Source organism: Populus euphratica, unplaced genomic scaffold (genome assembly GCF_000495115.2).
Source record: "Populus euphratica unplaced genomic scaffold, PopEup_1.0 scaffold65.1, whole genome shotgun sequence".
Taxonomy (NCBI): domain Eukaryota; kingdom Viridiplantae; phylum Streptophyta; class Magnoliopsida; order Malpighiales; family Salicaceae; genus Populus; species Populus euphratica.
The window spans coordinates 430,108-445,527 of NW_011499943.1; the positions used below are offsets into that span (position 1 = coordinate 430,108).

The window sequence follows — 15,420 nt, forward strand, 5'->3', positions numbered from 1 at the left end:
TGAAGATCAACTAATTGGCTGAGGTTTCCAAGTGAAGACCGTAACTCACATGTTAGATTATTCGAGGACAGGTTGAGGTACCTGAGTGTTGGAAGGAAAGAAATTTGAGGTGAGATGCTCCAAATGAGCTCATGGTTGGCCAGGCCAAGACGGACAAGGTTTAAGAATTAAGAAAAGTTCATCTTCCCAAACTTATCTCTCATCTTGAGGAACTCTGAATTTGGAGAAATGTCATTGATGCTTCCAGCCTGATTGCGAGCTATACCGAGCCACCTGCAACAACGTGAGTGAGATCGCTGTAGTGACTCCACCATCCACTCTCAAGCAAAGCCAAGCCTTCTGATACTATTAAGGGTTAGCCACAAGACACCAGTAGTAGAAACAACAACAGGACATGAAAAATGCGATGCTTCCAACTGGAACAAGTTTTGGATAGATGGACGCAGCGTTTGTGTTTAATGCTTGTCTTCAATAATAATGCAAAATTCATGAATGATGTGCGTGGCTATTCTCATAGGCTATTCCCGAGTCAAGTTCGTTTGGTTTTTCTAGTGTATTTTTCTACTTTCTTTCAAAACCAAAGGTGATGCATGGGCCCATGCGTACACTGCAGGACTTTGAATTCTATCGTGTCCAATACCTAAGGCTTAAGCTTCAGATTGGCTAGCTCTTTTCTTCCGCAAAGAAAAAAAGTGTCACCAATTGTGGAATTACTTGTAGTCGGGTCAAGATTGTCAGTGTAGGGAGACTTGAAACACTTGGCCTTGAGCTTGCACCCACACATTGGTTACCGACCTTGGAAAAATACACAACACGTCCATGGTAGCGTATTTCTAATACAAGAAAAATGAAAGCAAATAAATTGTATGCGTTTGTGTATCGGCATCTTCTATCATCATTTGAATTGTAGGAGAGGCATCTATAGAAGAAAGCTTTTTGAGTGGTTTTCTCTGGGACGATGGATCGAGAATTCCACACGTGCTTTGATAGATGACGAGTTACATTGGTAGGAAGATGGAGACTCCTGTGTCTCCATCTACATGCTGCTACCCGATTTCCACACAGACTCTTATCAGCAACCACAAAGGGAGTTAACAGATCTCTTCCGCAAAAATAATTTCAAAGACGACTTGTACTGCATTAGAGAAACAGAAACTAATCAGTGGAAATATTTGATAATGAGAAAGAATTGCAATTCAATGATGCTTATGGACTAAGAGGTGAGCATCAATAAAAGCAGAAACACTTTGAGCAAGTCTTCTCAGAGGATGTTCTTAACTAAATAAAAGGGTTAAGTAGCAGGACTTTGTCTTTTTAATGCAGAACCAATCATCAGATTAGCTTAATTAATCTTTGCTAAAACTGTTTAAATGATCTGCCACCAAGCCCCAAAGAATATGGATAGTGATTCAACTGTTCCGAGATCCCACTGGCAATATCATCCTGGCAACTTATCAGTGTCACAGTTTACCATAATGTTTGACTTAATATTTCATCTATATACTAATTCCTTTTGGTGGATATAGATGGAATTATTAACAATTAGCTTTGAAAAAAGAAAAAGCAACTAAAATTAATCGTATAATACATCATATGTAGAGAGACAGAGGACTATATTACATCAGCTAGCATATACTTCATTATATGCGTCCTACCTTCCTCTTTGGGGATATTAGGCTGATCAATCAAGAGTTGTTGCAGCGCACCAAGATCACTGGAACTGCAATATAGCCAAGCCATTGCCAATATGTTTATAACCCTTGGATTGTAAAGTCATTAGCAGACATACGAAGATATCTGCATGCATGAATGCAAAAACACGTAAAATAAACAAAAGGACAGGAAAATACGTTATAAATATATAGTATATTATAGCCTAGTATGTAAATATAGAACTTAACAAACTACTCTGGGATCAATAGGAAGATGAGGAATAGGGTCGATGTTAAGGAAAAACATATCAGCTATTTCTTCTCTTCTGTATTTGTTCTACAAAAGCTCAAAAGTGACTAAGATCTAGTGCTAAGTACATTTTTCCACTCAGATTTCATATCTAAACCTTAAGATATCCACAAATGTAATTCACAACAGAAGTTTCCTAAGAATTTAAGAGAAATCATTTTAAGAAATGAATCTCGATGTACCTGAGTAATACAATTCACAACAGAAGTTCCCTAAGAATTCAAGAGAAATAAAGTTCTCATTTTAAAAAATGGAACTCAGCGTACCTGGGTTTCAAGGTGAGCGCTGAGAGTGCTGAAACAACTGATGATTTAAGCAGGTATCTGCCAGAAAATCAGATGAGCTATTCTGATTTCAACAATACCACTACTCCAAACATGATAATGCAACACATTGTTGGATGCTAATTAGATGATTGGCAGATCAAGATAAATCATGTGTCCCAATTGCTATAACTGATCTATCATTGATGCTTACAACAATCTTGGATCGTGTAACTTCATATTCACCCTTTTTATATAGCAGTAACATTCATATAAAAGAGTTTTGTCATATAAAAGGCCACTTGAACACAATAATCTTTGACTCAAGCAAGCACTCGAACAAGAAAGAATAGCAAAAGCCATGTACAGATTTTAGACAAAAGAATGAAATTTTGTCAAGTACTCAGAATGAAGCATATCAAAGGCCACTTGAACACACAAAATTATGTGACCCGACCAAGCACTCATACAAGAAAGAATAGCCAAACCTACGTAAAGATTTTAGACAAAAGAACATCACATACTCAGCCTGATGCATTTCATGAAGAATCATAAGCCCATCTAAACAGTCAGCAAGACATGGTTTAATCCCAACTCGTTGCCACAATTGTTTCGCATTCAGCTGATTAGAACCTCCACCCCCTTTAACTAACTGTCTACCATCCCTATACATCTTCTCAATTGTCAAAACCACACCGCGAAACTCTTCCCTGCAATATATGTGTATATATATATAAATTCGACCCAAGAAATGAAATTTATAAAAAAAGTTAAGAAATTTAACAAGAAAAAGAAAAATACAAAGTCTTATTCATGGAAAACAAAATGGTCTGCAAAGACTCCAGCTGCTTTCTCACCACTGCATCTACAATTCCATCTACACTCTTCAAATTACCATAATTATTACAATCTCCAATCACCTAATCATCATAATTAAAAACAGACAATTTCAAAATTGTAATCTAATTTTAACAATAATTAACAAACTAATTATCATAACAACAACAACAACAATTACCTTTAACCTCTCAATAATAGCAGAAGCGTTACTAAATTGAGAGATTAATCGAGATTGAAGCTGTTCCCATTCCTCCATTAATCCTCTCACTTTTCTAAATCTTTGCTGATATTTCTTCACCAATCCCTCCATGGCTAAAAGCTTCAAACTTTAAACCCCACATCCACCACGACGACGAGAGCGGCTTTTTAAACCACTTGAATAACTTCCGAAAACGTCGCCGTCTGGTCTCACATTTTTTAATATCACAAAACACCCCCTGAAGTTCTAAACATTGCAATAACCCCCACAAACTTTAGATTGCATTTTATATTCGATCCGATCCAGAATCCAATCAGAAACAATTATAGCAGCTCAGAAACCGAGTAAGAAGCTCCAGCTCCCTCTAATGGAAGAACAAGAAGAAGCAACGGGCTTTGAAATCGAAGTACGAAAAGTCGTAGGAGATGAAGATGTTCTACGATTCATGGATTCGACGGACAACTATTTGACTCTGCTAGATTCCGTATCTTCTACCCTTCGCCAGGTAAACTGTATTATTAAAAAAAATTATTTTTTTGTAATATATTAATAATTAATCTAGATTCTAGTTTAATTTTTGTTAAAATGGAGGTTAAATTTCAATGATCATGGTTATATTTCTAATTAGGTGTGCAATTTCTGTAAAAAAATTAGAAATTGAGATGAATTTGTGGTGTGTGGTGGTTTTAGGGATGGCTGGATTTAGCGATTGCTCGGCAGTCGATGGGGGCTTCACGAATAAATGGGGCTTTATTGGACCATAAATTACACTCCGCTGCCACTTCAGTTCAAGTAGATCAAGAAGATGGTATGATATAATGGCTATATATATATATATATATATATTCATTAATTAAATCATTTTTATTTTTATTTTTCATGAGATTATTTGGTGGTATAGTTGATTCTATGGAGGCTCAACCGCGCTTTATCTTGCGTAAATGGGCATCGGTGGCTGATGGAAAACAGTGTTACGAGCAGCAGAAATTGGGGGAGGATAAGTTGCCAGGGAAATCTAGTAGTTTACAGCTCCGACATCGCGGCGATTCCCAGCTTTCTGGTATTATGTTGTTTCCCTATACATGGAAGTTGGTTGTAGTTGTGTTTTTGTAAGCGATGTAAATGTGTGTAAAATGGAAGTGTTTCTTAACCAGTTATTGGAGATAATTATCTGTTGCTTTTTGGAGCTGTTTGTAATTTTTTAATGATATCTCCTTGGTGGGCTCTCTATTGTTCTTCCGATTTGTGTGTGCAGAAGAAAAAACCTCCGAGAGTGGAGCTCAACTTGACGTTGATGAAAAAGTGGGTGTCTTATAGATTTTGTTGGTTTTGGATTGAATTTGGTGGTATGATTCGATATCTACTGCTTATTGAAATGTAAATGAGCTCAAAGGAGTTGTTTTGTGTTTTTGATTTTTTTTCTTGTAGGTTCAGAAAGAGCGAGCCAAATTACTGTCTATGTTTGGGACTCTGATTTCCCCAAAGCTTCGAGCTGCCCAGCTGTCGTTCGAGACAGGTGCATGACTAAACACAAATTGGCTATGGCAGTAGTGAAAACTAAGTGTCTGACCAATTCTGAAAGTTCAATTGTTGTGCAGCGCTGGAGACACTTGTAGAAATAGCAAACATGCGATCAGCAATGCTATCCTCTTATGAAAGAATCCGCAAAGAACTAGATCACCAAAAGGATGACATGGTGTCTGTTGCTTCAGGTATCTGTAATTATGACTTTGAAATTATTGGTTGCTCTTGCTCATTGCCACATACCCTTGAATATCTGGCCACATGTTAGTATTAGAGAAATGCCCATGACACTTGTGGTGTCCAACACCCAAAACCACCGTGGCGGCGCGGCGCACAAATTACACACCATTGGCCCTAGCAACCATGCGCATGCATGATTTGCTCCTGTCCACTGGATCAGGATAGGGGAGGTGGACACCAACTAGCGTCCGTAGCAATCTTCTGAATTACCTCCATGCCCCAGAAAGAAACAAAGGCCAGAGGCAGATACTTGGTGGCATTTTTGCTTTTGCCTCACTGAATGCCAGGTCACACTTCTCCCCCCTTGCCAAGAGTTCATGGCAAGGGGAAGCAAAGCATTCTCTTGCTATCCCAACCTCTAGCTTCTAGATGCTGCCCTCTCATGCTTGATGTTGGTTTAGCCTGCTGCGAGGATCCCGTATCCAGCATCCTAACCTAAAAAAAGCACCTCAAAACCTCTTCCTTGTATAGGTTAGAGCTATGAAGCTTACCTTATTATTAGTGCAAGGTGAAGGGGCTTTTTCAACTGGTGTGCAGGTTTGGAAAACCATTTTGCCTTAGCTTACTAGTAGAGAGGCTGCTTCTACTGCTTGAAGTCCTGCAATCCAGAAATGATGACAACTGTGAAGCAATATCAAGCAGGGTTTATATATTTTTCATTTAGTGAACTTTTTGTATCATAAAGCTGCCACTCATTTTTCTTATGTGTTGGCATCAAACCCAATTTTTTTTATTAACATTCATCTCAGCAGATTTGGTGATCAGACTCGTAGCTTGTGTTTCTGCAGGTCGTCCATGATGTTGAAAGATGTGCAACCAAGGGATTCTTTGGGTTGCCAATAGATGCGTGATTAACGGATGCAGTTGCCCAGGTAATGACCACTTAGGATCATAGATGCGGGTCTTTGAAGAAGAAAGCACCAAAGATAGGAGCTGGAGAATCCTATTGGAGCTTCCTTCCAATTTGATGCAGAATTGAATTCTTTGCTCTTCATCCTTTGTGGCTTCTTTTACACCCATATTTTACCATTCTGTAGTTGAGCTCAATAATCTCACCATTTTGTTTCTTTGTTTTTTTATTTATTTATGGATTTGTAGTCTGTGAAATTTGGCCACTTCCTGTGAGAATTTCTGCCCAGAAATCACATGTATCATATCTAACGCACCTTTATCTCTATCGTCGTTCCCTCTACGCTGTGCGCGCGCAAGAAGATACATGATGCCCAGTAGTCCTTGTAGCACGTTTCATGGCCCAAGCTCTTAAATCGACTGATCTAGTGAAAACATAAAAAACCAATGCTTTTTCCCTGAGATGGTGTCAATGAGAATAATCGGTGGTGAATTCAGGTCTCGATGATTGATTGAATGTGCTGTCGTCAGACAAAGATTTAGCCGCCACCAAATTAAACTATCTTGGAACATCAAGTACCTGCTTCGAAGTATTCTTATAACTGTTTAAGCATGGTGCCGCGATGATCAGAAAGAAAATGGACAGTCATGGACTGCAAATTTTGTACTGATTATATGCATTTCCAATATTTATTGCCACCAGACCTGTATGTAGCTTTTTCCAAGGAAAATAAAATTAAAAGAAAAACGCAGTGAATCTTTCTTTTCCTCAGAAATTAGCCGGAACCAAGTTGAACATGGAAGAAACTGAAATAGCAAGGATATCAGGGGAGTTGTTCCTTGTACAAAAACTCACTTGAAAAACATCCTAGAAACATTTATTTCATTTTTTTATTTCTCCGACCAAACACAGCAACTTGGATGACAAAAAATATCCAAGGAAGCACGTAGTCATTTCGACCCTACGACCCTAGGGAAGGCCACACGCCTCCAAACTGATGTTTATGGTCTTACTTGCACTGTTAAGCAATTCACAGCACCAAAAATTAAATAAGAAAAGAAAAGAAAAGGAAAAGCCAAATAAATCATACAGCCGTACTATAAATGTCACGTTGAAGCAACTTCAAGTAAAACGCATCATGAAACATTTGACTTGATGAAAAAGAGGGAACCTGAAATTTCACCACCATTGTTTTCTGATACTGCCCAGTTTTTTATTGGTCTCAAGAATTTGTCACTCAGAAGAACAAGAGCGTTATATTTCGATCTGGATGCCCCCAGAAACCGTAGCATGTCTTTTTTATACCTCAGCACAAAAATGAAGCAAGGCCATGATGAATAACTTTACAACAACACAGCTTTTCAACACAATCTATACAGCACAAGCAAAAAATTGACAACCGTGAAAAAACCCTAAACAAAATAAAGAAATTTTACAAGGGGGAGAGAGAGAGACCAATACCGCTAGAAAGAACTCCAATTGTCAGAACTTTTTTTGGGAGTTGGATTGTTTGATGAAACCTTAAAGGTGCCACTGAAGCCAAATGGATCTGAGTCATCGAATGAAGAGAATGCATGACTATGGCCAAAATCTTTCAAGCTGTTTATGGAGTAGAACCTTGCATGCTTTTCTTGTGGTGAAAACCCACCTTCAGTCATGCTGAAGGAAAGGAATCAAATCTCGAGTTTGTCAAAATGATCCCCTGCTTCACTGTACCTTGGAGAGTTGCTAAATCTTGACATTGGGGAGCCTGCAACAGATTCTTCAAAAAATATACTATTTTTCTGAATAGTATTTGCAGGGGATGTGGATCCCGTTCTTATAGGCTTTAGACCAAAATCATCAGATCCAAAGAAATCTCCCTCATTCTCCAATGATACCTGCTATATGACACAGTGCATGTGAATTAATATTTGCGAGCTACCAAACTGACAACCTAGTGGTTTGATACAATATCAAACCAATAAGCTGCGATGCTAGGGAAAAAAAATACAATCACAGATAACAAATAGCATTATGAGCTTACTGAAATGGGAAATCAAGGATGAAATATGTTCATAATTTAAGGGTAAGGTTAGAGATACTAAAACTAAAAAAAAAACTCACAGTTTGGCTCTCTTCTAACCAAATTATTAAGCTTCCCTAATTTAATGGTTTCAGTACAAACTCTCTAATAGCACATGGCATACATCACGAAGCTCAACTGACTACATGGACACCAAATAAGCATCTAGATATCTCATATCTCATTGGATGCTAAAACCTGTGGACTGGCCAATAGGTTCACTTCCACCAAAGAGCCTATGTCTGAAAATATGGAAACCTAAGGATAGTGGCATGGCCTAAGGTATGCACCCTACGTGCAAACATGATGGTAATTACAAGAGCATGCCTTAAATCATAAGAGCATTACAACAATCATAGTTGTGTGGGTTAAATCAATATCAGGTACAAGTTGGATAGAGTGATCTATAAAGAAGTAATAACTGCATGGAATGTTCTTCAGTAAGCTACAGATTTGGATATCCAACATGTATCCATGATCAAATGCAGAAGAATAGAGTGATTCAGGAATTTTGGACTCACCTTGTTGCCTGTAGGGTTAAATCCCCAGACTGAGTCCACATCATCATTTGTGTCAAAAGCACCCCAAATTGATTCATCGAAGCTTCTATTGCCGGAAACATAAAAAGTTCATTATCATCATGAAGTAGGTCAACAATCAGCATTAAAGTAAGAGCATATAGGTCAAAGGCATAGAAACAAATCGATGGCCGTACCTATGTGTATCTATATCTGCTTCAGTACTCTTGGCAAAAACATCAGAAAAGTCTTGAGATGGACTTTCTGACGCAGACCTTCCAGCTGGACTGCCTTGAGGGCTTCTTGCCATTTCATCTTCACTGTGGTTATAAGCAGATTCACTCTCAAGTACATGTTGGCCGGTGAAAATCCCTGACCTCCCATCACCATTTGATAATGAATCAGGGGTTAAACTATCATCTACAGATGCTCTCTCCTTTTGACCAGGAGCACTTTTCACATCAACAGTGAGCTCGTTGGAAAACCCTGAAAGTGGAAATGATATGTTGCACAAATAAATTCCTACTAAATGTGTTCAATATTCATGAGAAAAATCCACTCAGTTCATGCAATTTATTTGAGATGTAAAAGGAGAAATGAAGCATAAGCTGTGATAAATAGTACCACATTAGGAAGGTAAAGCATACCTTCATCTTCAAACTTGTCCCAATCTTCATCCCAAGTAGCAGCATCCTCTTGAATTCCTGGTTGCCAACCTTGAGAATAGCAAAAATAAATAAATAAACAAAGAAAGGAACCATAATAGGAACTAATTCTTTCAGAAGTTGATGAAAAACCTAATACAACAAAATATTCCACACATTGAACAATAGACAACTTGAAAAAATCCTACAATGTGCCACATAAAAATAAGTGCATCATTGATCTTGTTAATTGAAAATTTTCTCCAAGAATTGGATCCAAACAGGGTATTCTTAAGGAATAGAATTCAACACGCATCAGTTATTACATTATTTAAGAAAGAGCTAGCCTGCTTTTGCTTTTCAAAAACACATGAAGCAGCAAACTCTTTTCTTTGAGCTGGGAAGGGAAGGGCTTGATGAAATGTAAAGCACAGCATGACTGCTATTTTAAGAACTCGGTAGCAAAAGGCAGGCACTATGACACAAAATAAAGAGGAGTAACGGTACCAAAAGGAAGCTCAATCACTGCAGTTGACTTCACAGTGAGTTCATGTTTCTTGCAGCGTTGAGTTAAAGCCTTTAATAGCTCATCAAGGTCTGATTGTATACGATCAGCACGAACCTATGAAAAGCACCAAAGGATGAGTGTTGGATAAAATCTCCAATGACACACCACAGTAAGACTGTTACAATTTACCTGAAGAATACCATCTGCACTGCCACCTTGTTCCATGTTAGTTATTGCTTGATGCAACTCCAGCTTTCTCTCCTATATGTTACACAGGAGAAAATATATCATGGGATACAATTTCATACACTAGCATTTTACTGTTATAAGACCAGACAAGCTCCATGGTTTCAAATGGTAAGCAATTACGAAACTGAATGCCACCAATTAAATGGGCACAACGCATTTATTGTTGACTTCTCACATCCAGGAAAAACTATCTGTCTAAAATCTAAACATGCTAGATAAAAAGACTACAGCCATTGTTGAGAAAGATAAAAAAAAAAAAAAGAGGAAGAGAAAAGGAAGTGAAGTGCTGGGAAAGCATGTGATGATGCATCTAATAAGAACCACTTTTTGGAAGAAAAGAACAAGAATCCATGTTACAATATGAAGTCATGAGCTGTCCACTTTGACCAGGTAATGAGGCAGAAAGTGCATGAAATCCACTTGCTTAAAATCAGCTTTGGTGAAATCAGTTCAGTAACTCGTGCATACATGTGCATGTGCTGTTTGTATCATATAAAGAGAGAAGGGAGAGGGCTTGTCTACGAAGTATTGACATTCCAAAAGGCTTACAGAGAGGGAATAATACCCGGCTCATCACTACTTAAAAAAAAGTACAGTTCTTACCTTAATGTCACGAAATGTTGCCTCTTCAATTGTTAATTTAGATGCCACTTCTGCAACTTGCTTGTACTTCTCTTCGTATTTCTTACCCAGCAACCCTGCCTGTTATGTAATTTGTCAATATAGAACACCATAGAAGTCACGTTGTTATGAACGATTGAGACCAGATTCTTTATATTTCAAAGAATACCTCTCGTGTATCAGCCAAAGCCCTTTCTGTGATTTCATTTAGCCTATTATCACATCTGCTTTTATATAGAACCTGGCATACACAACAAGAAAGACAAAAAAAAATGAGAAGGGTAATTTAAGAACAAATCCATTATGATGCTATATTTTTCAGAAAGGATGACAAACTGATTGAATCCTAATTGTTTCTTTATCAACAGACATACTGCACAGTGGACATATTAAAATCGTTGATGATCAAGGGGAAGAAAATAGCATGAACTGAAATATCCTAATGAATAGCATTCATAGAAGACACAATTTTTCAGTCAAGAGCGTCTGTTTGAACTACTTCTGTAATTACTCTACATTCTCCAACGATAAATAATGATCTTAAATGGTCGTTGAAGCAAACAAGAAGCACCAGATATTCGATCTAGATCTTGTTGTCTCATTATCACTGAACTCCTTTCCACCCAACACACTACTGTGTCACCAACCACCACATATAAAGTCAGGGCCAGGTCTGAAACCACCCCTTTTTTAAGACTTGGGATTTTCATCTCATATTTGATTTCCATGCATCAAATATTGGCAAAAGTTGGGTATCAATGAAAAGAAAACAAATCGAAGAGGGGGGGGTTGAGCAGCTACTCACAAGATCCTGCATTTTAGAACGGTAAAACTCAATCTTTTCCTTGAAGTCCAAAATCAGCTTCTCTGCTTCATCAATCTGCACCAAATATAACATATTCATTGAACTTTCATAATGAATCTCAGAAATATGTGTCTCAGGTGAAAAGAAAAATATGATAAGCAAAATAACATCGGAAAAAAAGATGACAACTAAACAGATGAAATTAGATGAAAAACTATGACCAAACAATTAGCAAAATGGAATAAAAGCAATGGAAATTTATTTTTTTCTGGACCAAATTGAAGTGTTATTCTTTTAGGTCTTGACATCCAAATGCAAATATTACAGTTCAGACTAAGATAGAAATTCCTTCTGCTGTGGTTAGGGAAGTTAAAAGGGTTCCAGCAAAATCCAAAAGAAAAAAGTATCCAATTCAAAAATATTTTGGTGTGTGAATCAAAAGAGCAGAGCATGATGCCTTTTTCTCTGAGGCCGTTCCATCTTGAGTCAATGAGCTTGCTGAATTCTGCTCTCCACCTTCATGTTGGTTCAAAAAGGAATCCTCCAAGACTGGCGCTCCTGACATATGCTGATTGTTGGCCATTGCAGCATCAGGCTGGGGGACATTTACTGGAACTGGTGGCCTCAGACCAAGGATAGGAGCCATAGGTCGGGCACCCATCCCCAGCTGCTGTCCAAAACCTAATAGTAAGAAGAATGGGAACATCAAGAAAATCTCATCCACAAGAAAGGAAAGAATGAGAAATAAAAGATCTTTTTGAAGAAACTGAAACCCATACCAGGCCTGGGACCCCACGCAGCATTTCCATAAGCAACTTTGGGTTGACCTGTCATTGACAACAAGGTCTCATCATACATAACATGATTTGGAAGTGCTGCTGGAAGAGGACAGCCTTCCCTGTACCTCTCCATCAAATAAAGGGCAAAGCAGAATTCCCTCAAAGAAAGCATGCTATCACTATCTTGATCAGATAAATCCCAAACCTGCTTTAAAATCTCTGCAAGAGGAAGATAAAGACTTAATAAGCATAAACAATCAGAAAAGAAAAGGAGATCTGCACAAAGTTCTTATGCAGCAATACACATATAACACTGAATATTCATCTCAATCATATCCAAAATCAATTGTACAGCCTGGAGAAACTATCATCCCAAATCAATGTCAGACAAGGTTCTCAGGCAATAGCTTATGAAGCATTACACTGCACCAATGAAACTATACAGTCTAAAAACCTAAATCAAATTAAAAAGTCTAGAAAAAACATATCCTAAAATAATGTCCCATTAGCAATTTGACTCCCCCCATTGGAAGGATCCTAAACAATATGGTTAATTTGCAATGAACACTTTACAATGCTTAATCCACAGAGAGTCCATTGCCATGTGAAAAATGAAAATCCATTACCTCTTGGTAACCTCCAGCTCAGAAAAAGATTCCGTGCCTGCTCACCAGTGATTCTTCCATCTCTGTCAGTATCTACTTCCATAAAAACTTTAGTATAATTTTGAATGTCTGCTGGTTTCATCTTTGACCATGAAAGCTGTGAGTTATCAGAAGAATTTCCAGTTCCAGCTGAAATGCCAGGTGACACAATTGAGGCAGAACTTGAAGCTGAAACATGCGGGCTGGAGCTCAGTGATGATTGGGTCCACTGAGGCTGGCCGCCTAGAGGTTGCATTGCAAAAGCACTCTGAAGCGAATCAAGTGAGCTGGACTTAACTGGGCCTTGGGCCCAGGTGCCACTAGAAACTGGGACACTGGAAGATAAGGATGGTGTGCTAACAGCTTTCAACAGTGAATCAAGTGAGCCGGACTTAACCGGAGGTTGTGCATCACCAGTAGCAGACAGCAGAGAGGGTTCCTGTTTTGTTGCAGCAGCGGTTGCAGAAAATACATCACCACCAAAAAACAAATTAGAGGCAAACCCATTTCCAGAAACAACCGGGACTTTAGAATCATTAGCAGTGAGCTGGGAGGAAACTGAGCTTAGAGGTCGTGGCTGAGTAGTGGTCAATGTAGATGGCCGGACACCTCCAGGGCCAGGTGGAGCTCCACCAGTCCTTCCACCAAGCCAATCATTTGAGATGTTCGGGTTTGATACACCGGGAGTGGAGCCGACAGTACCACCAGACATGAACTGAGGTGGATGAGAAGCAGTTCCAGTTGGCATTACTGATGATGGACCCCCAAGACTACTGGAAAGCATACCCTGAGGTGGACGGGAAGCAGTTCCAGGAGGGACACCCTGAAGTGGTCTCATTGTCTGACTTTGCTGTGGAAAGTATTGTGGGTTCATACTACCATTTGGAACTCCTGGTACTCTAAATCCGGGACTTTGCAACGCTGTCTGAGCAAAAGCACCCATCTGTGGGGCAGATGAAGCAACCATTTGAGGCACGGCCGTTTGAACTCCTGGTCCTCTAAAGCCAAAACCTTGAGATGCTGTTGGGGCAACAGCACCCATCTGTGGGCCAGAAGAAGCAACCATTTGAGGCACAGCCGTTTGAACTCCTGGTCCTCTAAAGCCAAAACCTTGAGATGCTGTTGGGGCACCAGCACCCATCTGCAGGGCAGTTGAAGCAGCAGCCATTTGAGGCCCCGCTGTGGCATGAAGATTAATTTGCGGCGGTGGGATTTTAGCTGCAGCTGGCCCATTTAATGCCGCCTTGACAATATCCGGTGTCAAATCTCGCTTACTCTGTGCAACAGTTACAAGTCTAAGAGCATTAAAAAATTCCGGCCGGCCAAGGAAGCCACTACGACTCTGATCAGCATGCATCCATATCTGCACCCACATCACAAAAGAAAAAAAAAACACCAATAATCTCCGATTAAATATAACAAATTCTCACATATAATATTCCAAAAAAAAAAGCTTTGACCCAATTTAATCAAATTTTTATAAAGAAATAAACTTTTTCACTATCAGGCATCTAATTAAAAAATAACCTAAACATAATGCATTCACTAATAATAATTCAAATTCTGAAGTTTAAACAAAAATCAACAGAATATAGAGGGAGAGAGGGAGGGAGAGATGACCTGAGCAAGGACTTGTTTGGGCAAATTGGATCCTTGAAAGAAAGAAAAACCTTCAGCTCCACTAATTCTTCCATCTCCATCTAAATCAGCTCTCTTGAAGTAAGCTTCGAATACATCCATGTTTGGCACCGCCATTTCTATTTCCTCCGATTTAGTAGATCACATGAATTGAATTGAAGAAGAAAGGAGGTAAAGTTACAAAAAAAAAATTATAAATCCTGGTGGTTGTATCGAGGAGAGCAATTGGGAGTTTATTGGAGTTTGGAATTGAATTGGGAATTTAGTTAATTAAAAGGAAGAGGATATCTTTTTTTTGCAAAGTTTATGTTCCCAAATCGACAGGAAAGCAAGCGAGAGGATGAGTTTGGTGCTGGAAGAAAAACAAAGAGAAATTGCGTGGTTTTATGAATTCGCCCCGCTTTTCTTGTTAAAATTCAAAAATGTACCGTATTCAGGAATTAGTGTTTTCAATTTAGCCCAATTTGTGGCCGGTTTTCCGGTCAGGTGATTCCGGTTTTTTGCCCTAATAATCAAATCAATGTGAACGTCTAAAATCCATAAGTGTCAGACACAATTTGGTGTCTAATCTAGAAAATGATCTGGATTATCGAGTCAATGAAGCTATTTTAATTTTTTTAATTTATTAATTTTAACCCAACTGATTTTGAATTAATTTTGATTAAATAAACTACATCGTGAGTCACTTAAATTTAATAGAATTGATATAAAAAATAATTTCAATTAAAACATTTAAATCAAGTTTAGTATGACAGTTTATTCGATATTTAATAGCAATGCTAAAATCCTATTGTGTAAAAAACTTTTAAGGAAAAGAAAAGGTTTTTGTCTCCCTACAAAAATACTTCCTGAATTAGTTATTGTATTGTAAAATAATTTAATTCGTTTGTCTTTTGTAGATATTGTATGGTATAAAAAAAATTAAATATTTACTTGTCTCTTTTTTTATTAGCAAAGGATAAGCGATTTTTATTTTTATTTGATTTTTTTTATTTTTTATTTAAAGAAATCAAAGGCCAAAATTAACCCAATATATTTAAGTTTAACCATGTATTGAGTCTAAATATATAA

General features: G+C 38.2%; 3 protein-coding genes across 8 annotated transcripts; 1 reads left to right on the plus strand and 2 right to left on the minus strand.

The window, feature by feature from the left end:
• Positions 1 to 681: 681 nt before the first annotated feature.
• On the minus strand, positions 682 to 3,470 carry LOC105137225 (Pentatricopeptide repeat (PPR) superfamily protein). Of its 4 annotated transcripts, none has more exons than XM_011042903.1 (6): positions 3,244 to 3,470; positions 3,027 to 3,145; positions 2,750 to 2,935; positions 2,229 to 2,285; positions 1,656 to 1,720; positions 682 to 1,135 (listed from the first exon to the last, which is right to left on the minus strand). In XM_011042903.1, exons 1-6 carry the CDS (start codon positions 3,373 to 3,375, stop codon positions 1,092 to 1,094), a joined length of 603 nt encoding a protein of 200 aa, XP_011041205.1. In that variant the 5' UTR covers positions 3,376 to 3,470; the 3' UTR covers positions 682 to 1,091. The 4 variants fall into 4 exon arrangements, 1 of the variants encoding a protein (XP_011041205.1); XR_844514.1 differs by having other exon boundaries at positions 1,102 to 1,135; positions 1,656 to 1,797; XR_844516.1 differs by having other exon boundaries at positions 1,102 to 1,135; positions 1,656 to 1,797; positions 2,229 to 2,305.
• Positions 3,471 to 3,543: 73 nt separating this feature from the next.
• Positions 3,544 to 6,203, plus strand: LOC105137227 (coiled-coil protein). Of its 3 annotated transcripts, none has more exons than XM_011042907.1 (7): positions 3,544 to 3,769; positions 3,955 to 4,072; positions 4,166 to 4,324; positions 4,520 to 4,566; positions 4,693 to 4,780; positions 4,863 to 4,976; positions 5,802 to 6,203. In XM_011042907.1, exons 1-7 carry the CDS (start codon positions 3,632 to 3,634, stop codon positions 5,825 to 5,827), a joined length of 690 nt encoding a protein of 229 aa, XP_011041209.1. In that variant the 5' UTR covers positions 3,544 to 3,631; the 3' UTR covers positions 5,828 to 6,203. The 3 variants fall into 3 exon arrangements, with proteins under 3 accessions (XP_011041209.1, XP_011041210.1, XP_011041208.1); XM_011042908.1 differs by having other exon boundaries at positions 5,817 to 6,203; XM_011042906.1 differs by lacking the exon at positions 5,802 to 6,203 and adding an exon at positions 5,566 to 5,792.
• LOC105137226 (epidermal growth factor receptor substrate 15-like 1) lies at positions 6,115 to 14,724 on the minus strand. Its single transcript, XM_011042905.1, is given in 14 exon segments — positions 6,115 to 6,896; positions 7,340 to 7,758; positions 8,465 to 8,549; positions 8,659 to 8,947; positions 9,109 to 9,177; positions 9,613 to 9,727; positions 9,803 to 9,874; positions 10,466 to 10,564; positions 10,653 to 10,724; positions 11,289 to 11,363; positions 11,746 to 11,969; positions 12,068 to 12,286; positions 12,694 to 14,074; positions 14,332 to 14,724. Coding segments are annotated over 13 exon segments (3,252 nt in total). The 5' UTR covers positions 14,467 to 14,724; the 3' UTR covers positions 6,115 to 6,896; positions 7,340 to 7,341.
• Between the last annotated feature and the right edge of the window lie 696 nt (positions 14,725 to 15,420).

What these genes read in the sequence shown, in the direction of transcription:
- LOC105137227 (XM_011042906.1), top strand. Translation starts at nt 3,632, where the DNA reads ATGGAAGAACAAGAAGAAGCAACGGGCTTTGAAATCGAAGTACGAAAA. An exon ending in TATCTTCTACCCTTCGCCAG is followed by an intron (nt 3,770 to 3,954) that starts GTAAACTGTATT and finishes TGGTGGTTTTAG; the next exon opens with GGATGGCTGGATTTAGCGAT. An exon ending in TCAAGTAGATCAAGAAGATG is followed by an intron (nt 4,073 to 4,165) that starts GTATGATATAAT and finishes TTGGTGGTATAG; the next exon opens with TTGATTCTATGGAGGCTCAA.
- LOC105137225 (XM_011042903.1), bottom strand. Translation starts at nt 3,375, where the DNA reads ATGGAGGGATTGGTGAAGAAATATCAGCAAAGATTTAGAAAAGTGAGA. An exon ending in CTATTATTGAGAGGTTAAAG is followed by an intron (nt 3,146 to 3,243) that starts GTAATTGTTGTT and finishes TATGATGATTAG; the next exon opens with GTGATTGGAGATTGTAATAA. An exon ending in TAATATCCCCAAAGAGGAAG is followed by an intron (nt 1,136 to 1,655) that starts GTAGGACGCATA and finishes TCTCTAATGCAG; the next exon opens with TACAAGTCGTCTTTGAAATT.